Here is a 23,060-nt window from a genome sequence, read left to right as displayed (position 1 = left end):
GATGATCTGAAGCCCCTTTCTTGGGTCTTTGAGTACCAGACTGCTGAGAACAGAAGACACAACGCTAGTCAGAGTAGTCTCTCAATCAAGGCTGCCCTGCCTAGGTGTACTATAGTAATCTGTACTCCAGGGGAAGTGGCTGTTTGTTCCCCCTCTGCAGAACAGGTTTGCTGAGTTTGGATTTTGATATTTTCACATTATTTACTTAACAAACCCTCAAACACATTATTTACCTTACACTTATTAATATTTCATGACTAGTGCAGATTTTGTAATCTTTACAATCTTAAATCATGGCAAGTTCACGTGGGTGCCTTACAAGCATTTATGAGTAAATGTTGGTGGTTACTTATCATAAACATAAATGCCTCTTGGTCCTTCACAATAATGTAGAACACATGTGGGCAGGCCTTAGTGTTTAAAAGTTAGGATTATTTTTAAAAATGTCTATTTCAGGGTTGAATTTAGGCCACAGCAAATTAAACATTCAGTTTCAAAACTATTAAGAATCCATTTAACATGTTCTCCAGACATGCCACAGGTAGATAGATACATAGGGAAGCATATATTATATATCATTAAAGTGCCAACTAGAGTATGACATGAGATTCCTCATCTAGCAGGATCTTAGGGTTTTTTTTCCATTTTAAAAATCTTTTCTTTTTACTTATTCTTTGTGCCCTTCACATGCATCTTGATCCCGTTCCTCTTCCCATTTCTTTGTATCCACTCTCTACCCTTGCAACTTCCCCCGCGACCACCCCCAAAAAAAAAACAAAACCGTAATAAATTTTAAGAGAAAAGAAGAAAAAGAAAGAAACAGAAAAATCTTGTCATGGAAGCTGTGGTGTCACAAGGTAAACCCTTTTGTGCCTATGTCTTTACTTGCAAATGTTCACGGCAAAGGGTCACTGGTCTAACCGGTTGGAGGCGCCTGGCTTCTGCTACACCATTGATGCTGGGCCCTCACGGGACCTCCTCTTGGGTATCCTCTTGATCCCTGTGCCGTGGGGGACCCTGAGGCTTTGAATCTGCAGGACCTGCTTCTTTGTGTGCTCCAGCAAGTCTTCACCCTGGTTCTGAGCCCGAGTAGCTACAGGTTTGGTCTGCCCACCAGCTCTCCTCCGTCCCCACGACCTGGGTGAGCGCTCAAGAATTGCCCCAGCTAGTTCTCCTTTCACAATAAGGAGCCAGGGGTGGGATCGGCTCTCTGGTTCTCATGCTCCCAGAGCCGGCTCACTCACACCCGCATCAGCACCGAGGCCAGTTCCACTGTGCTGACCAGGAGACTTACAGGGGTCACTCACTCTCCCAAGCACTGCAGCTGGTAAAGGACAGGAACGGCTCTCCCCTTCTTTTTTTTTTTCCTTCTCTTTTCTTTTTAATTTTCATTTTTAATTTTAAATTATTTAAATTAGAAATAATGTTGCTTCACATGTCAATCCAAAGTCCCTCTCCCTCCTCTCCTCCTGCGCCCTCCCACCAACCCCCCCAATATCCCCTCATTTACCCAGGGAGGGTGAGGCCCTCCATGGGGGTGTCCATAGTCTGTCATTTCATCCAGGGCAGGGCCTAGACCCTCCCCCAAGAGTTCATGGTGAGAGTGCATCTCTCATTGTTGGATGGGAACCCAAAGTCCGTGTGTATACCCAGGATAAATACTGATCTACTGCCCAAGGCTCAATAGATTACCTAGGCCTCCTCACTGACACCCACATTCAGGGGTTTTGATCAGCCCCATGCTGGATTCCCAGGCATCAGTCTGGGTTTCAAGAGCTAACCCTTGTTCAGCTCCAGCTCTCCCATTCTTAAGACACCAGGGCTAGCTCTCCTAACAGTCCCAGGCAGCCAAGGTATGTGTGTGTGTGTGTGTGTGTGTGTGTGTGTGTGTATATATATTTGTGTGTTTCTTTCACCCACACCACCATATGGCAGATGAGGGGTGGGCCCAGATCTCCTGTACTCATGTTCTCAGGGCTCACCCGACCAGTCAACAGGATCAGCTCTACTGGGATGACCAGGTGAGGCGTAGAACCAGCTTCTCTGAGTGCTACATCAGGTAAGGGGGAGGGTCAGGTCCCTCATCTGCTGCAGGTGGTGAGGGTCCAGGGGGGCACCTTCCCTTGGCTCACGATGCCATATGACAGGAGAAAAACGGCCGGCTCTCCCGTGCTCATACCCTTAGGGCTGGCTCCTCTACGCTCCTGCCAACAGGGTCAGCTCTACTGAGCAGGACCTTTGAATTAATCAATTTCATGCTTTCAGTCAGATATGGGACCATGACAGAAGTTGTCATGCAGTAGAGGCTCAAAAAATTAATGTCCCAAGAAGATGTAAACGCTCTACCCTGTTATTTTTCAACTGGGACATTTTCCAAATAAGAACTACTGATGCGCGTGTTGGGCTCCTTGGTCACAGTGTGAACCTCTTGGGATCTGAGTTTCCAAATCCGTCAGACAAATTAAGAAGTAGAGTATATCTGAGGCCTCGGAGCAGGCTTTGGAGTTTCTGCTGGCACTGAGGCCACTGTAAAAGTAAACCAGGGAGTCTACTTCAGAGACAGGGAGGAGGGGCAGTTAGGAACATGCGCTCTAAGTCTTTGAACAGGATCACGTTGTATCCAGTGGGCCAAAATAAATAACGATCCGCTGGACAAACAGATGCTACTGTGTGCCAGATGAGGGCCACACTGAGGATGCCTTGCACTACACAGCACCGTTACCATTGCGACCAGGAGTTCTGATGACTAGGCAGTCTGTGAAGATTAGTGCAGCTACATGGCAGGCCTTTTCCCCCCACGCCATAAGCCTAAAACAAAGTTAATTTGGTTGGACTGGGAGATTATGTGCACCCACCACGGCCCCCGGCTCTTTAGCTAATGCACTGAGGCTTGTTTCTTATATGGAGCCCATCCTAAGAGACAATAGAAACAAGGAGCTTCTCATAGAGAAGCAGTAAGGAACGAGGATTTGGATACTTTATACATTGTAACAAGGGAATTTTATAAAAATCAAATACTTGACACCTCCTTGGAAGAAATCTGCTGCCTATTCTTCTGATGCACACTTTGATTGAATATATATATTCAGAGAGAGAGAGAGAGAGAGAGAGAGAGAGAGAGAGAGAGAGAGAGAGAGAGAGAGAGGCCTAAATTGGATACTGAAAAGAATCTGTCTGGTTCACATAGCTCTTAAATCAAATGTATCTGAATTCTCTTCAGTTGAAGGTATTTTGTGAATGTTTCTGTATTAAAACTGCACAAAATGGTGAATGAAGTTTTTTTTGCAACTCACCTAATGTTGTTCTTGCTGGTGTTGCATCTTTTTTGATCCAAAACGACACCCAGGAGAGAACCACAGTCAGTATGCAGGGAATATATGTCTGGATAGTGAAGTAACCCATTCTTCTGCTGAGTTCGAAGTAGATAGTCATGACAACATAATCACCTGTAGTAAAATATCCCCCGAATCAAGATGACATGCATGGGTTAAAACAGTGTAGGGAACTGACGTATAATTTAACCTTCAAACTAAATTACTTGAATGAAGACTCCGAGTACTGCAACACCCATTGGAAAAAAGCACCAAATGTTAGTGCTATGGAGCTGTACCACGCCTGTGACTTTGCAAACATTTTACTGTGCAGCGTAAAGGACACACTGAAATATGTTTGTAGGGGACAGGCATGCACATTTACTCAGTGGCAGGCAATTTGATAAGGGATTGTTGCTGGAGATCATCTGTAGGCCGCACAATTACATCAAGAGTCACAAGAAACATTAGCCCTCAGACAGATCTAGGTCATTCTAAAACTTTTTGTCTCTAATAACAGCAGAAATAAAACTTCTCCTTTTTCATTTGTAATAATTCTGTTACTTTCAGAGAGTGGTGCATGGTAAAATGTCAGTTGTGCCTCATTGTGCCGCTGCAAGAAAACACGCGTATCTCCATGTGACATGTGTATCACTACCCATGTCTCCATCATCCTGTCTTCATAGTCACTTAAAACAAAGAGAAAGCATTGAATATCTTTAAAAAGAGAACTGTGCGAAAACTTTATTAAAATCTGGTTTTACTTCAAAGCCATATTTAATCTTAAAGTATTCACTATTAAAGCAAGCGAAACATGGGAAATTTTAAGTATACCAACCACGTAAAAAGTTAATTAGCTAATATGTTTACATTAAAATTAAGTTCTCGAAAAAACTATACAATGATTATTTGGATTAATAAGTAGCTATTACCGAATTATCTTTTTTTCTCTATGAAATTTTTTATTTTAATTTTAAGTAGCTTGTTTTACATGTCAATCCTAGTTCCCTCTCCCCCTCCTCCCGCACCCCCCAGCCCCCCAATCCTCCCACCCTATTGCCAATTCCTTCCACATAGGGGATATCTAGAGTCTATCATTTCACTCAGGGTAGGGTCCAGGCACTTCCCTAAGAGTCCAGGCAGACAGAGCAACCCTCTTTCTGTTATGGACACATGATGTCTGTTAGTATTCGAGGGATAAACACTGATCCACTGCTCAGGACCTCATCTTTTAAAATAAATTTTAATGTTTAAATATTAGTGAGATCTTTTTCCCTTCGGCTACCCCCATTTACTCTCACGTTTAAGTTGAAGACATTTATGTTTAGACTGTGTTTCAGAATTATGCTCAGAGCATTTATATTTCTACCAGTCGTAGCAGCCCTGTGTTGGTTCCTAACTGGATGAAGGGTCAAGGGTACTGAGTGATGCTACATAAAAATACTGTGGAACTCTGGCTTCAGCTGCAAAGTCTGAAGAACCAGGGACTTGTACTCTTATGTTAAGAACAAGAAATGGGTGTGCAACACGCACACTGAACATCATCATATTGGTGGTTTCAAGAGGGAAATGAGATCACAGGGGAGGCCATGGTCCCAGGAGGGCGTCCAGAGAGATGCTGGGGATGAGATAGTCATAGGAAAATGCAGAAGACATCAGAGGCCAGAGGTCAGCAAGACACTGGTATCTGAAGAAAACCTGCAGAGGTGTCATGAAGAATTGCAAGAATGAGAAGTTCCCAAGGGCAGTAGGCACGCTGAAGTTGGTCACCAAGACCTTGCAAGTCCTCACTTGGATCCAGATGGGGGGTTCTGAGGAAGCTGTCAGCATGCACTGCTTGTCAGAAGTGTAACCACCACAAATCTTCCTAGGACTCTCCAGGCAGTGGTGGCGCACACCTTTAATCCCAGCACTCAGGAAACAGAGGCAGGGGAATCTCTGTGAGTTTGGGGCCAACCTGTTCTACAGAGAAATTTCCTGGATGAGCTCCAAAGCTACACAGAGAAACCCTGTGTTTCTCAGAAAACAAACAACAACAACAAAAATCTCCCCTGGACTCTTAAAACTGGCAAGTTTTCTAAAACCAAATAGATTCAGACAGACTTACACAGCCATTAAAGCCTTGGAAGACTTGGTGACTAAACGCAGAGTGATATCTGTCATTGCTAAAAGAGAGGCTGTGGAGGAAAAGGAGGAACCCTGGTCATTATCGTGTTTACTTAATAATTCTGAATCAACATTAGCTCATCTGTTTTTCAAATATGCTGCAGTAATTTATAGGAATGAGGAAACTGGGTCTAAGTTGCCAAAGAACCCTATGCTATCTGCACAATTTTTCTGTAAGTCTGGAAACTGCTCTACGCTAAAATGCCCTGTATTTAAAACTGTAGCCCCCAGTACAGAGAAATATAATCTCTTTATTAAATTAGGCTTTTCAAAATCCCAAGATTTTACAAAAATTCTCAATTTGGCTGAGACCAATCCTTTCATGATTCATCTGTCTAAATAAAGCACCTGCTGGAATAATGAATGAAGTGGGTCATCATGTGATATAATCTACTCTTGACCAACCTATTGGAGCAACCAATTGGAGCAAACTAATCACTTGTCTATAGTTATTGCTCACTAACAACTTTTATCGAACCCATCAAAGATGTAAGTTTCCAGGACAAACAACTAATCTAAATTATGAAGGTAGAAACTGGTGGCAAAAAAAAATCTGCCTCTAAGCACTGCCTGTCTGGGAAAAATACAAGCAAACATGTTATTATCTGGCAAGTATATGCAGCATAAATTTGCATCTAATCTGCCTAATGCCAGCTGTGAGGTGCCATGAAAGTTTGAAGCCCCTTGGTGGCCACAGTTACCTTTTCCCTTCCTCCCTTAATATTTTTTTCTCTCTCAAGAGAACTACCAGACTTTCCAAAGAAAGACTGAGAATTTGAAAAGAGCCACCCCATGAGCTAATGTAAGAGAGCAAGAAAATCTATGCCTGTACCTGTACGTGTTCCATGAAACAGGTTTCAATGTGTAGGAACCAGGATAGCAAGACCCATTTTCAAAGCCAGAGGTAGAAACCAAACGCAATTATAGGCTACGGGTAAGGCATCTGGAACACACAGGATTGGAGAGACGTGAGAAAGCCTGGCAAGGGGCTCAGTACATGTCAAAGAGGGATGGGAATGATATTCAAGAATAAGAACCGCAACTGCAAATCCTCCCAGAGACTGGGTCTTAGTTTAAGCGTTGGATGATACCTTACCTCACTTCTTCTTTTCTATGACACCCAACATAACAAGCACTGTCAAAGGCCATGAGTGAGATGGAGGTAGAGACAACGTAGATGATTTCTGTCTAAGAAGAGAGAAAGGAAGATCCCCGAAGGCAAGTGGGAAACTGGGAACAGAGATGGCCTGACATTTTAGGAGTCTGCACTTCATGTGTGCTTATGCATCTGCAGGTAAAGGCAGTTGTGAGCTGTGTGGCATGGGTGTTGGAGCTGAAGTCAGGTCCTCTGTAAGAGCAGAATACAGCCTCCAGTGCTGAGTCATCTATGCAGCCTCTCACCCAGCTTTTGACTGAGTGCGCTAAAATGCTCCCACACCGACGGCCATCCATTTCCAGGTATGGGATATGCTCAGCGTCTGCTTTTAGTATAAAACACGCCTCGCTTACAAGTGAAATGATTGCACCTGCAACAAATCAACAGCAGTCTGAAGAGACAATATCAGCCAGTTAAACCAGAACTAGGTATGGGAAAACATCATCATTGCTTCATACAATAAACATTCCAGTGGAGCAGCAGAGGGCATGAATGATAAAAACAGGTCAGAAAAGTTTTGAGAAACAGTCAAAAAGAGATGAAAGAACTCCAGAGACCCATACAGTAAGAGAGATGAAGCAACATACTGGCTGACCACAGCAAAAAACAAAAGAAATACTAAACAGGTGAATATGAATTATTCACTATGGAACACAAAGTGGAATTTGAGTTTGAAAGTCTGAACAGAGTGAAAAGGTACCATGGGAAAGGAACCAAGAGTCCAATAAACCTAGAGTACCACAAGATATAGATAGAATAGGATTATTTGACTAATCCAAAAGCTCCCAACACCAGGCAGGACAATCACAAAATTCACTAAGAAGCAGTAACAATGAAACACACACAAACACATCAAAAGCTGTGGAATTCTGGTAGCAGGGCAATGTTGTGAGTTTGTCTACAGAGAAGAGTGACAGGGGAAGACCTTCTGTGTATATGTTGTCCGACTAGTTGATAAATAAAGCACTGTTGGCCAATAGGGAAGCAAGATAGGTGGGACTAGGAGTCAAGGAGGATTCTGGGAAATGTAGTCAAGAGTGGAGAGTCGCCATGTGATCTCAGGAAGATAAGTCATTGTAAAAATATATAGATTAATAATTATGGGTTAATAATGAAGTCAAAGCTAGCCAATGAGGAAACCATAGCAAACGGCCAACAGTTTCATAATTAGTATAGTGTCTCCTGTGTTATTTGGGGGCTGAGATAGTGGTTGGGACCTAGGCAAGTGGCAGGAAGGTTTCATGTTACAGAAGAGAAACGTTCTTCCTGCAGAAGAACAAGGGAGAGTCTTGTAGTAGAGTTAGCTTCTAAAATTGTGCAAGTATATTAGATTTGTTTCTATTACTGTGATAAAACACCATAGGCAATGTGTCTTATAGGAGAAAGAGTTTATTTGAGCTTATGGTTTCAACAGTTAGGGTCTATAAAGTTAGAGTGAAGGTGTAGCACCAGGAACCAGTAGCACCCACTTTTTTTGTAGTTGTTTTTTCTTTTGTAAATTAATTTATTTTTTAAAATTTCATTTTACATTCAAACCACATCTCTCTCCCATCCCTCCTCCCAACTCACCACCTCACCTACAGGCCTCTTCCATCCACTCCTCCTCACAGGTTAAGGGCTCCCATGAGGAGTCTGCAAAGTCTGGCACATTAAGCTGGGGTAGGACAAAGCCCCTCTCCTATGCATTGAGACTGACCATGGCATCCCACCATAGGGAATATGCTCCAACGAGGTAGCTTCCATCTTAAGTCACAAACTCAAGGCAGAGAGAATAAACTAGAAATAGCTCAAGTCGCTAAACTCTCCAAGTCTTCCCCTGATTCCATACAACCTCTAACAAGGGACACGCCTCTCAAGCCTTCCCAAGCAGCATCAACATCTAGGAACCAAGTATTCAAATGCATGAGACTAGGGGGCTCATGTAATTTAAACCATCACAGAGAGGGAAAGGACAAGGAAAGGAACTCTTTGGAGTTTTGAAATCAAAACAAAAAAATCCAAAAACAAACTTCAGTGAGAATACCTTCCTAAAGTTGAAGATAGCATAGAAACCTGAGATACACATAATCTAAGGGAATGCCTCAGTGTTTGAGTTGCTCACGGAAAAACTGGCAAATGAAGCAATTTAAACATAAAGTATCAGAGTTATTCATACATTTGCATGAGAAAATGTGTTAGAAAGGGGAAAAAAGTGTTTGAAATCCAATAAACGACACTCTTGACACTCACTATTCTTTTAATTTACTTATTTCAAAGATAACAGCCAAGGCAAAATTGTGGCTCTCCATTTTATAGTGATAGCATAAGCTAGAGTACAAGGAACAGCAGCAACTCTCCAAGAGCTTCAAGGAAGAGGCTGGGAGTTTGCTGTTCACAGGCTTTGATAGCAGGTTCACATTAGCAAAATGAAATCTGGAAATCAACTCTGAAGGTCAATATGTATTATAAGTCTTAAAATAATTGTTAAGCTATTTTAGAATCATTATAAATAGTACTTCGATGGAAAAAAAACACATCGGAAGCACAAAGCTTCTTCATTTAATTTTAAAACAGAGACAGCAGAGGCTAATGGAGAACAAAATCTAGAACAGTATTTTTTATTCAATCCTATCAATATTCAGTTTATATACTAATGGCCTAAACACACAGAAAATGAATTCAAGACTCGACCATACAAGACATGAAAGCCACTTCAGATAAAAGACATAATTCAATTAAAAGTTAAAAAAATAGGGAGTAGATACAATGCCAATAAAACACTAGTATCTAATGTAGACAGCAGGCTTCAGAACACAGACTACAGTAGGAATAAACAGAGGTGTTATTGATGACAAGGGCACAGATTTCCCCCAGGAAAACATGAGATTCCACAATTCTGATCCACAGAAATTAAACATTTGAATCCAAATAATATGGAAAGAGGGGAAAAATGTATACATGTAGTGAGAAATTTTTAGCAAGTCTAAGTTGTTAGAAGAATAAATAATTGGAAAAAATATGGTAATGTCTGGATGCTATTAGCAAAAACAATGACAGTTCAACATCATTTAAAATTACAAAATGGGAACTTCCAGGAAAGCGACTGACTTGAAGGTGATCTCTGTGACCCAGCCAAGGAGAGGAGTCAAAGAGCATAGACTATTCAAAAGAGATAAATAACTTCCAGGAAAAAATCACAAAAATCGTGACTGAGAGTTAATTTGAAAGTTTGGAGAGTGATGTGGGCAGTGAACTAGTAAAAGAAGTAAGGAAAGCTTAACAGCCATGCAGCTTGCTGTTGGGAGAAGAGAGGAGACGCCTCACACAGAAAGTAAGCCACGGTTCCTGGTGCAAAGATATTGGCAGAAACCATCAACCTACAGCTCACAAAAGTGTCCTTCCAATTTCAAGTCTTGGTAAGACAGTCATTCTTCCATCAGAAGTACAGAGCACCAAGGAAAACAAGAACAATATTGATCAAAAATAATTCTGTGAGAATCATCATCATATCAGACTTCAAATTATAGAATAGAGACATTAGTATAGTATCCATGTGACACTGTCACAGAATCAGACATGTAAATTCGTGAAACATCATTGAAGACCCAGACATAAGTCTATGCAACTACAGTTACAGGAGCCTTGACAAAGATGTCAGCAATACACATTGGAGAAAAGACAAGAATCTTCAATAAAAGGTGTCAGGAAACATGGATTTCTGTGTCTGTCACTGTGCACAACACTCAATTTCATATAGATCAACAACCTTAAGGTAAGACCTTATACCCTTAAGCTGCTAGAGGAAAAATAGGGAGTAAGTTCCAACTTACAGGCACAGGTATGAGCTTTCCGAATAGAACACTAGTAGCAGAAGTAAGACCAGTAACTAATAAGCGGGCTCTTAAGAAATTAAAATCCTATGCAGAAAAGGAAAAGTCCAAGCATGTGAAGGGGAATCCCAAAGAATGAGAGAGTTTTCATAAGCTCTACATTTGGCAGAGGATGTATGTCCAGTATGGGCAAAGAGGTCAAGGAGATACATATCAAGAAAACCACCTACTTAAATAATGGCTGCATCTTTAATGTTATGTATCTCTCACTCCCCTCTCCCTTTATATTATCTTCCTCCAGCCCCTCTATAGCTCCTGTGTCTATCCTTTATCTCTCTAGAAATCCTGTCTTCCCATCCACTTGGCCCATCTCTACTTTCCTGGCTTCTGTAGTTACTTTCCATCTTTAAGTCTAATGGTTCAGGGTAAGGCTCCATCTTGGTCTAGGCTACCTCAGTATATATTTCCAGTTCTATTCATGCTCCTGCAAATTCTGTGACTTGTTTGTATCTGAGTAGAATATTCTGAGAGAGAGAGACAGAGAGAGAGAGAGAGGAAGAGAGAGAGAGAGAGAGAGAGAGCAGAGAGAGAGAGACAGAGAGAGAGAGAGAGAGGGAGAGAGAGGAGAATATCATTTTCATTGGCCATAGAAAAATTAGGTTGTTTCCATTCCCTAGTCACTGTGGATAGAGCGTCAGTGAATATGTCTAAGCAAGTATCTCAGTGGTGGGCTATCAAATCCTTTGGGTATAAGATAGTGAGTGGTAGAGCTCAGTCAACGGCTTTATTGATGAGTCTCCATTTTGATTTCCACGGGGGCTGCACCAGTTAGCAATGCCATCAAGAGTTAATGAGGGGTCCCTTCTCTGCACATCTTCACCAGTATTTGCTGTCAGTTGTTGCCTTGACCTTGGGCATTCTGAATGGAGTGAGATGAAATCTGAAACTTGTTTAAATTTGCATTTTTCTAATTGTTAAAGTTTTTGAGCATTTTAAAAGACATTTCCTGGCTGTGTTTATTTCTTCCTTTAAGATCTTTCTGTTTCGATCCGTAGTTGATTCTTCATGTGGGTCATTTCTCTATTTTGAATTCTGAATCTTTGTTTTCACAAGTTTTTCTTAAATTCTGGATAATATTGAGCCTGTATCAGATGTATTGTTAGCAAGGATTCTCTCCCAGCCTGGGGCTTCCTCTTTAACTTACTGATTGTTTCCATTGCTGAACAGAAGCTTTTCAGTTTGGTGAATCCCCATTTGTCAATTATGGGATTGCTTAATTCCTGAGCAATTGGAGTCCTATTCAGATCATCCTTTTCTGCACCTATATATTGTAGAATATAGTTTGCTTTTTCTCTAGAAGTTTAAGCTTTTCAGGTTTCACATTGAGATATTTGACCCATTTGAACTTGATTTGTGTATACAGTTATAGATAAGCTTATTTTAAAATACATGCATAGTGCATGTATGGATATAACTATATTTAGATGGAATTATGCCACATAGGGTGATAATGCTCCCTGCAAGAGCCATAGCCCATTTAACAAAATTCTGTATGCCAAGCATGAAAACTCCCTTAATATTTTGGCCAGGGGTTACAAAATCCCCAAATAAAATAGGCTATTTTCACTGCCATTTGTAACCTCCTAGGATTTGGAGGTAAAACCCTATTGCTGAAAGCACTGCATACTTTAGACACAGGACTTGAAGGAATCAAGCTGGCACTGATATTGAAGCCTCTTCCCAGAAACCCAACTTGCATTGTATCAAAAGGTGTTCTGAAAGCCGCCATGGGAGAAAACTAGGTAACATTCCTATACCACTGCAAAGACCATGATGCACAATCATGGCCAAGTTATCCCCAGAGGAGCAATCACGGCACTCCTATGTTGAGGTAACCAATTCTATGTCTAATTGGATATAAGGCTTGCTAAATAGGAGTGATTTCATTCGTGGTACTGGAAGCCCAGCAAGATCCCATGGCTGGAAAGGTCATGGATCTGAGATGCAGAGCCTACTGCTACTATTTTCCTAAACCAGTGTAATTCCTCACTGTATTTTAAACACTATCCTTATGCCCACAGATACGTGTAGCTCTCACCTCCTCAACAAAGCTTCTTTTTGAGAAAGAGGGAGGTTATTACAGATCCACAACTGGCCAAAATGAACCACTCACTGATGGTTGGGTTGCGCAGCCTGAAGTGGTTTTCTACACCCAAGCCACAGGCAAAGGGGATGGAAAGAGTACAAACACGAGAGGCCCAAGACACTCGCTGAAAGACAGTGTCTTCTAGGCACAGACGAAATTGCAACAACATGCCACTCATTGAGTTATTGTTGATGTGGAGATTCCATCTAGGCCCCAGACTGAGATGAAAAGATATATGCATTCAATAGTTGCTGATAGTTGAAAGAATGCTTTTCTCCAGCACGGAACTCTCTGGTAGGCTATTTAATCTGAAATGGTCAGTCCCAAAGAATGTACATCCAAGCAAAATTAAATGAATGTATATTTACATGTATTTAGAAAGGGACAGGGTGGGTAACAACAATAATTATAAAAGAGGTCAAGACTTTGAGAGGGAATGAATGAACGGAATACAGAAGGAGTTGGAAAGGGGAGGGGCAGGGTTGAAATGCTGCTAATAATACACACATGTATGAATTCTCAAAAACTTTTAAATTAAGAAATGGACCACCTTGATCCTGAAGCCACACAAAGACACAACTAAGAAAGAGAACTTCAGACCAATATCCCTCATGAACATTGATGCAAAAACACTCAACAAAATACTGGCAAATAGGATCCAAGAACACATCAAAACAATCATTCACTACGATCAAGTAGGTTTCATCCCAGGGATGCAGGGATGGTTCAACATACGAAAATCCATCAATGTAATCCACCATATAAACAAGCTGAAAAACAACAATCACATGATCATCTCACTAAATGCAGAAAAAGCTTTTCACAAAATCCAACACCCCTTCACGATAAAGGTCTTGGAGAGATCTGGGATAACAGGAATGTAACAAAACATACTAAAAGCTATATATAGCAAACCAACAGCCAACATCAAACTAAATGGACAGAAACTCAATGCAATTCTGCTAAAATTAGGAACAAGACAAGGCTGTCCACTCTCTCCATATCTTTTCAATATTGTACGTGAAGTTCTAGCCATATGACAACAAAAGGAGATCAAGGGGATACAAATTGGAAAGGAAGAGGTCAAACTTTCACTATTTGCAGCTGATATGATAGTTTACATAAATGACCCAAAGAACCCTACCAGGGAACTCTACAGCTGATTAACACCTTCAGCAAAGTGGCAGGCTACAAGATCAACTCAAGAAAATCAGTAGCCCTACTATATAGAGATGATGAAAGGGCTGAGAAAGAAATCAGAGAAACATCACCCTTTACAATTGCCACAAACAACATAAAATACCTTGGGGTAACACTAACCAAACAAGTGAAAGACCTGTATCACAAGAACTTTGAGTCTTTAAAGAAAGAAATTAAAGAAGCCCTCAGTAAATGGAAAGATCTCCCATGCTCTTGGATAGGTAGGATCAATGTAGTAAAAATGGCAATCCTGCCAAAAGCAAGCTACAGATTTAGTAAAATCTCCATTAAAATATCAGCACAATTCTTCACAGACCTTGAAAGAACAATAATCGATTTTGTATGGAAAAACAAAAGACCCAGGACAGCCAAAACAACCTTACTCAACAAAGCAACATCTGGAGGCATTACCATCCCTGGCCTCAAGCTCTATTATAGAGCTGTAGTCCTGAAAACAGTTTGGTATTAGCACAAAAATAGACAGGTAGACCAATGGAATAGAAGTGAACACCCTGATATTAACCCATATATGTATGAACATCTGATTTTTGAAAAAGAAGCTAAAAATATACAATGGCAAAAAGAAAGCATCTTTAACAAATAGTGCTGGCATAACTGGATGCTGGCATTTAGAAGAATGCAGATCAATCCATGTCTATTGCCATGCACAAAACATAAAGTCCAAATGGCTCAAAGACCTCAACATAAATCCAGCCACACTGAACCTCTTAGAAGAGAAAGTAGGTGGTACCCTTGAACGAATTGGTACAGGATACAGCTTCCTGAACATAACACCAGTAGCACAGATAGTGAAATCAACAATGAATAAATGGGACTTCCTGAAACTGAGAAGCTTCTGCAAGGCAAAGGACTCAGTCAGCAAGACAAAAAGTCAGCCCACAGAATGGGAAAAAATATTCACTAACCCCACATCTGACAGAGGGCTGATCTCCAAAATTTACAAAGAACTAAAGAAGCAAGTCTCCAAAACACCAAAGGATCCAATTAAAAGGTGGGGTATAGAGCTAAATAGAAAATTCTCAGTAGAGGAGGCTAAAATGGCAAAGAGACACTTAAGAAAGTGCTCAACATACTTAGCCATCAGGGAAATGCAACATGCTTTAACTGTGGTAGAATAGGACATCTTAGTAGGAACTGTAGACAACGCATTCCTGGAAATAATGCTTTTACCAGGAAGGCATCAAACAGAAGGCCTCAGCCTCCTGGTCTCTGCAGGAGGTGTGGGAAGGGGTGCCATTGGACTGATGAAGCTGGTCCACAATAGATAGACAAGGTAGAACTTTAAAGCCGGGAAACGGGATTCAGGGGCTCAATCGAGCCCCAAAAAGAAAGATTATCCGGTCATTCCCAGTGACAGTGGAGGACAGCCTCTCCCAGGAAAATTAGAAGATCCACTGCCCATTGTAAATAATACGGTACTGGATAATACATTAGCTCCAGAGGATGAATCAATTATATCAGGAGGAGATACAAAACATATATTTTGGCAAACTTCTATACAATATCATAGACCCAAGGTACCAGTAAAAGTAAATAATATGGTGATTAACGGCATTTTGGACACCGGAAGTGACGTCACTATCATTAATCAGCAGTCCTGGCCCCCCAACTGGGCTTTAAAAGAGGCTAATGTTCAATTCTTAGGGATTGGAACCCTATCTGAAGTTAAACAGAGTGTCAGATGGATTGACTTTATTGGGCCAGAAGGACAGAGAGGAAGGTTAAAGCCATATGTTGCAGATATTGCTATAAATCTCTGGGGTCGTGATCTACTCCAGCAATGGAATACGCAGATTAACATTTCTCCTGTATCAGCTAGGAATTATAGACAAGCTCTTAGTGGTAGAAAGAATATAGTAAGGCAGTACAGAAAACAGATGCCAAATGTACAGGCTGTACAGAAGCAAGATGCTAGTGCCAAACCTACAGAGCAACCAAAAGCTCTACCCTTAAAATGGCTGACAGATGAACCTGTCTGGGTGGGTCAATGGCCTATGACATCTGAGAAGTTAGAGGCTTTGGAGAAGTTAGTTCAGGAACAGCTAGATGCTGGACATATTGAGGAATCAACTAGTGCATGGAATTCACCTGTTTTTGTTGTCAAGAAGAAGTCTGGTAAGTGGAGAATGGTTACTGATCTTAGAGCCATCAACAAGGTAATTCAGCCTATGGGGTCTCTACAACCTGGGATGCCGTTACCTTCTCTAATTCCTAAGGATTGGCCAATTATAGTTATAGACTTAAAAGATTGCTTCTTCACCATACCATTACAAGAAAACGACAGAGAAAAGTTCGCCTTCACGGTACCTACCTATAATAATTCCCGTCCGGTACAGAGATTCCAGTGGAAGTTACTACCTCAAGGTATGTTAAACAGTCCAACTTTGTGTCAATATTTTGTGAATAAACCTCTAGAAATAGTTCATAAAAAATTTCCACATTCGTTAATATATCATTATATGGATGACATATTACTATCTGATTCAAATAAGGATACTTTGGAAAAGATGTTTGAAGCAGTAAAGGAAATTTTGCCTCGCTGGGGATTACAAATTGCCCCAGAAAAAATACAAAGAGGAGATTCTATTAACTATTTAGGTTATAAAATAGACGCTCAGAAAATTAGACCACAGAAAGTACAGATCAGAAGAGATCGTTACCGGACTCTTAATGATCTTCAAAAACTATTAGGAGAAATCTCTCAATTACAGACAATTATCGGTGTAGAAGGGCATGATTTAAAACACCTGAAAATGGCTTTAAAAGGAGATAAAGACCTAAACAGCCCACGAGTACTATCAGCTGAGGCTGAAAAAGAATTAGAATGTGTAGAAAAGAGAATATTAGACGCACATGTGGACCGTGTGGATCCAAATCTGGACTGTATTCTGGTTATCTTACCATCTAGAGAATACCCCTCAGGAATATTAATGCAGAGGGAAGACATCATTCTAGAATGGGTATTTCTGCCACATAAACAGAATAAAAAATTGAAAACATATATAGAAAAGGTCTCCGATTTGATATTAAAAGGTAAGTTAAGGCTTCGTCAACTGACTGGGAAAGACCCAGCTGAAATTATTGTACCTTTAACGAATGAGGAAATTTACTCCTTATGGAAGGATAATGAGTATTGGCAAATAGCTTGCAGTGACTTTTTGGGAAGTATTAGTAATAACTATCCCAAAACAGAGAGAATCAAATTCATAAAGAAAACAATTTGGATTCTTCCACGTATCGTGAGGCAAACACCTATTTCTGGAGTTCTTACCTTCTACACGGATGCAAACAAATCAGGTAAGGCAGGGTATAAATCAGGAAATATAAGTAAAGTAGTTCAAAGCCCTTACAACTCCGTACCAAAGGCAGAGCTATATGCCATTCTCATGGTACTTAAAGACTTTACAGAGCCTCTCAATATAGTCATGGATTCTCAGTATGCAGAAAGAGTTGTCTTGCACATTGAGACTGCAGAATTTCTTCCTGATAATACAGAATTAACCTCATTGTTTTTACAATTGCCAGAAATCATCAGAAACAGGACTCATCCTATATATATAACACACATCAGATCCCATACAGGTCTGCCAGGTCCTCTGGCACAAGGCAATGATGAAATTGATCATTTATTAGTAGGTAATGTGTTGGAAGCTTCAGAATTTCATAAGAAACACCATGTTAACAGCAAAGGTTTAAAGAAGGATTTTTCTATCACCTGGCAACAAGCCAAAGAAATAGTAAGAAATTGTCCCAGTTGCTCACTCTACAATCAAACTCCATTAAGAGCAGGTTGTAATCCTAAAGGTATTCACAGAAATGAACTTTTGCAAATGGATGTATTTCACTTCCCAGAATTTGGCAGTTTGAAATATGTACACCATACCATAGACACTTTCTCAGGCTTCCAATGGACTACTGCCCTCAGCTCTGAAAAAGCTGATTCTGTTATTACACACCTCTTAGAGGTGATGGCTGTTATGGGTATACCTAAAACAATAAAAACTGACAATGCTCCAGCATATGTCTCCAGTAAATTGGAACAATTCTTCAAATATTATAATATAAAACATGTAACTGGTATACCTTGCAATCCCACAGGACAAGCTGTAATTGAACGATCTAACCGAACCTTAAAAGAGATGCTTCATAAACAGCCAGGGAGACATAGACACCTAAAAATAGGTTACACAATGCTTTACTAACGTTGAATTTTCTTAATGCTGATGAAAAAGAACAAACTGCAGCAGAAAGACACTGGACTACAGAGAAGTCTTCTGAAATGAACCAACCGGTGTATTTTAAGGATGTTATGACCTCAGTCTGTAAACCAGGATATGTGTTACATTGGGGAAGGGGTTATGCGTTTGTGTCCACAGGAGAAGAAAAGGTTTGGGTTCCATCAAAATTAATTAAAATTCAATCAGAACATAAAACATCTCAGGAGGAGGAAGAGAACAGCCCATCTACAAATTCATATTCCACCATGGGTAAAGTGACCTCCTAAAAGGAAAGAGAAGTGTTTTGTTTTTTGTCTTCACAGGTAAACTCAGCAAGGAATACTGGACATATGGATTCCTGTAGAAGAATGAATAGCTACCCTGGGGACCATCAAACAAACAGTAACTCACTGTGTGGTATCAAAGTCTAAATCTCTCTATATTGTTTTTTCATAGTACCCTTCTATCTTTATTTCTTCACATACCTCAGTCCCCATTCATTTAACTGAAGCTGGCTTTGGAGTTGGATTGGCTCTCCTCCTCTAAATTCAAGCATATTATTTAAATACAATTCAGAATTTCTGTATTATATCAAAGAGCCATTGATATAAGACAGAAGAAAATAAAATTAGGGACTGTTATCTGTGGATTTCTTTTTCTGTAAAGTCTAATTTCCTTCAGGTTTGCCATCTTCCCTATTGTCACTTCTTCCAGTATGCATACATATGAAAGTTAAACTATTTCTTTGTTAACATTACTGTTTGAGTTTTCCAGAGAACAAGGGATTTCCTGACAGCAATCTTCAACTGCTTCAGAAAGAGAATGAGGATCCACTTCCTTGACTTCACCTGATTCGACTGGAGGCATCTGAACTGCCCCACATCATTGACTCCATCTGACAAGCACTATCCTGAAACTGGCTTGAAACTACATCACTCTACACAACTCCGGACCAAGAAACTGAAACAGCACATCTTCTACAATCTAGCTAGAGCTTCAGATGAGAGCTTCAATCAACACTAGAACCCCAGTCAGGAACTTCAATCAAGCATCTCCTGCCATACAGAGACTGTCTGATCTATGGAGATTTTGTTATACTAACATTTTTCTTCTCACAGGTCCCCATGAGATTATCATCATCCCATCTCAGCAGGAAGTAGTTTTGAGAATTCCACGCCCCCTCTCCCTACTATTGATATTATAAGATAGTTTAAACATGTTAGTGTTAGTTTTCAATTATTTTAGAGTTGGGATTGGAAGGAGGTGTTCAGATTTGGGTGTTTCTTTCAGATAAGTTTAGGTTTAGATAGAATAGATGTTTGATACATTTTGTTCATGGACACAAGTTAGTTGTCCTTTTTAGACTAAAAGGGGAATTGTAGGAGAAAGCCTGTGTGCCTCCATTAACCATGTGACTTACTATAGGCCCATACAGATGAGGTAATAAAAGGGCGGTTTACCACACCGCTAACCACACCCACTTTAGGCATGACTAAAGAATATACGGCCAGACATAAAGACGTATACGCACGTAGGTGAACTATGTCACTAGCCAGGCCCACTTTAGCATGGCTAGCTGCACATGGGGAAGTGCATAAAAGACAGCATTGGCTGGTGTCTGTCTCTTTTCCCGGAGTTCGGCTTCCGGTTCGGCAGCAGGAAAACTGCTTGGCCTATCTGGGTTACTTGTTTGGTCGTGAGTAATTTCTACAATAACATCAGTTTTACTTTCAGTAATTGTGTGTCGCTTATCGTTTACAGCCAGGCCAATTGGAGCTACAGCTGATCTCTAAAATTACAAAGAACTCTAAGGAGCAAGTTCCAAACACCAAAGGATCCAATTAAAAAGTGGGCTATGAACTAAGTGGAGAATTCTCACTTAGAGAGCCCAAATGGGCTGAGAGGCACTTGGAGAAAGTGCTCAACATCCTTAGCCATCCAGGAAATGCAAATCAAAGCAACTATGAGATACCATCTCACTCCTGTCAGAATGGCTAAAATCAAAAACACCAATGACAATTTATGCTGAGAAGCTGTGTGAAAGGGGAACACCCCTCCACTGATGGTGGGAGTGCCAACTTGCATGCAGCCACTTTGGAAATCAGTGTGGAGATTCTCAGAAAAAGGGAATAAACCTACCACAAGAATTCCAGCAACTCCATTCTTACGCATATGTCCAAAAGATTCACATTCATACAAGGATGTCTGTTCCACTATGTTCATAGCAGCATTATTTGTAATAGCCAGAACTTGAAAGCAATCAAGATTCCTTTCAACCAAAGAGAAAATGTGGTACATTTACACAATGGAGTACTATTCAGCAGAAAAAAATACTGAATCCCCTGAAATTTGTGGAGGCAAATGGATGGCACTAGAAGAAACCATCCTGAGCAAGGTAACTCCAGTTACAAAAAGAGAAACATGGCATGTACTTATATATGGATTTTAGACAGATCCTAAAGTTCCAGCCTACAATCCCAAGTGCCAGAGAGTCTGGGGAAACAGAACCTTCATTCAGTGCTACTAATGGAAGCAGAGGCAGACTCCCATGGCTAAGCACTGAGCTGAATTCAATAAAGCCAGTAACAGAGAGGGAGGACTGATGACCAAAGTGGTTAAGACTGGGTGCTTTAACCTCCAGAACCAGCTGATCTGGCAAGGGTTAGCTTTTGAATCCCAGAGTGATGCCTGGGAATCCAGCATGGGATTGACCAAGACCCCCTGAATGTGGGTGTCAGTGAGGAGGCCTAGGTAATCAACTGAGCCTTGGGTAGTAGATCAGTATTTATTCTGGGTATACAAATGGATTTTGGACTCCCATCCTGTTGGGGGAAGTCCTGTGAATTTGTCAATAAAGTACTGTTGAGCCTATAGGGAACCAAGATAGGAGGGACTAGGAGTCCAGGAGAACTCTGGGAAGGAGAAACACAGGAGAGTCGAGATGTGACGCCATGGGGAAGGAAGCCGGGAACTATTCTCTGGTAAGAGACATACTTAGATTAACAATTATGGGGTAATTACTTAAGTCAGAGCTAGCCAGTAAGAAACAAACAAGGCCAACAGCTTCATAACTCATATAGCCTCCTGTGTGTTTATTTGGGACTGATACGGCTCTGGAACCAGGCGGGCAGGAAGGCTCCTTCTCAAAGAAAAAGCTTCTCTTAACACCATCCAACAATGAGAGATGCACCCTCACCCTGAACTCTTGGGGAGGGTCTAGGCCCTGCCCTGTATGAAATGACAGACTATGGACACCCCCATGGAGGGCCTCACCCTCCCTGGGCAAATGAAGGGATATTGGGGGGAGTTGACGGGAGGGCATGGAAGGAGGGGAGGGAAAGGGAGAGGGACCTGGAATTGATATGTGAAGCAACCCTGTCTCTAATTTAAATTTAAATTTAAAAATAAAAAATTAAAAAAAAGAAACAGACCACATGTGCAACTGAACAGAAATTCTCAAAATAAGAAACACAAATGACTAGCAAACATGTTTAAAAATGTCTGGTTATCCTTCGCTATCTGAGAAGTACAGATTCAAAGCTACTTTAAAAGTCCATCTCAGCCAGCTGTTGGTGGCGCATGCTTTTAATCCCAGTACTCTGGAGGCAGAGGCAGGCGGATCTCTGTGGGTTCATGGCCAGATGGGTCTACAGAACTAGTTGCAGGCCAGACTTCAAAGCAGTACAGAGAAACCTTTTCTCAAAAAACCAAAACCAAACAAACAAACAAACAGAACCCCAAAAACAAAAACAAAAAAAGTCCATCTCACTACAGTCAAAAACACCATAAACAAAATACAAGTGACAGTAAGTATTTTCATGGGTCTGGTGAAAGGACAACCCTTCCACATTTTTGGTCAGAGTATAATCTAGTGTAGCCACACTGGTTTCTCAAGCAAACTAACCAAACCAAACCAAATCCTAGAAATGCATCGCCATACAAAGAACCTATAAAGCCTCTGTCCACATACCCAAAGGACTCTATGTCTGTCTACAGAAACATCTGTGTTTATTACTTCCTTAGTCACAACAACTAGGAAGTAGAATCAACTACATGCCCATCAACTGATGAACGGATAATGAACATGTGCTACATATATACAATGGAGAATTGCTCAGATAAACAGGAAAATGAAATCATAAAACCTGCAGCTAAATGCACAGCATTGGAGAACATATATATGGAGTCTGGTGATCTAGCCCACAGAAAACAAACAATACAACTTTTCTCATAACCTTTAGTCTATTAAAGAAGACCCTACACTTAAAGTAGGTATCTCTCCCAAAACAATACTCTAATCACAGAAGTTCTCATGAAGAGAAAACATCTAACAAGAAAATAACACCGTTCTACACATTTCTTACAGAAAATAGAAACAAGGAAGTTTCATCTAGCTTATTTTAGTTCTGCCATGTCTAAGAGTAAGGTCAGACAGATGTTTTTTGCTTTTGTTTTTGTTTTACATGAAGAGTTCAGGCTTCGTTTATGCAGACATGAAAACCACAAGAAGAATAAGAACAAAAATGCCTTTGCCTCTCCACACTATATGTCAATGTAGAAAGGGTGCCCACTCCACGGTTTCGACAGTGGTCACATTAACAATCAGGTGACATGACTCAGAATGTCACCCTATAAACAGGAAATGCTACATGATCATTTAGGGAATCCAGAAACATGATGCAGTGAAACAAAATTTTTGAATAAAATTTCTCAGAAAACTAATAATTAAAGGAATCTTATTATCCTGCAAATGCTACAGCTAACATCACCCCTGAGAATTACAGGTCAGGCTAACAAGAATTGAAAAGGAACGAGGTGTGATTTCACGGTGGGAAATTTTGGAAGACAGCATGCAAGCCGATAGTTAAGGAATGTCACTGAAGTGACTTAGAAGTGATGCTGAGATGTAATCCTATACTGGGATGAGAAGTGTCTACCATACGAAAACACGAAATTCAATTGAGTACATTAGTGACACTATTTCACATGGTATGGTATTCAGTATTTCAAGGTGTCATGGAAGTGCTCAGAAAT

The 23,060-nt window shown here is 40.7% G+C and overlaps 1 protein-coding gene across 2 annotated transcripts in view; it reads right to left on the bottom strand.

The window, feature by feature from the left end:
* Positions 1-23,060, bottom strand: part of Gabrg3 (gamma-aminobutyric acid type A receptor subunit gamma3) — a 580,888-nt gene that overhangs the window by 16,531 nt on the left and 541,297 nt on the right. For both annotated transcript variants that reach the window (XM_040733265.1, XM_040733266.1), the window contains one exon: positions 3,294-3,446. In XM_040733265.1, coding sequence (XP_040589199.1) covers positions 3,294-3,446 — 153 coding nt within the window. The remainder of the gene's footprint in view (positions 1-3,293; positions 3,447-23,060) is intronic.

This window comes from Mesocricetus auratus, unplaced genomic scaffold (assembly GCF_017639785.1).
Source record: "Mesocricetus auratus isolate SY011 unplaced genomic scaffold, BCM_Maur_2.0 Super-Scaffold_100030, whole genome shotgun sequence".
Classification (NCBI taxonomy): domain Eukaryota; kingdom Metazoa; phylum Chordata; class Mammalia; order Rodentia; family Cricetidae; genus Mesocricetus; species Mesocricetus auratus.
Note: the sequence above shows the minus strand (reverse complement) of the source record. Positions and strands in the feature narration are given on the sequence as shown.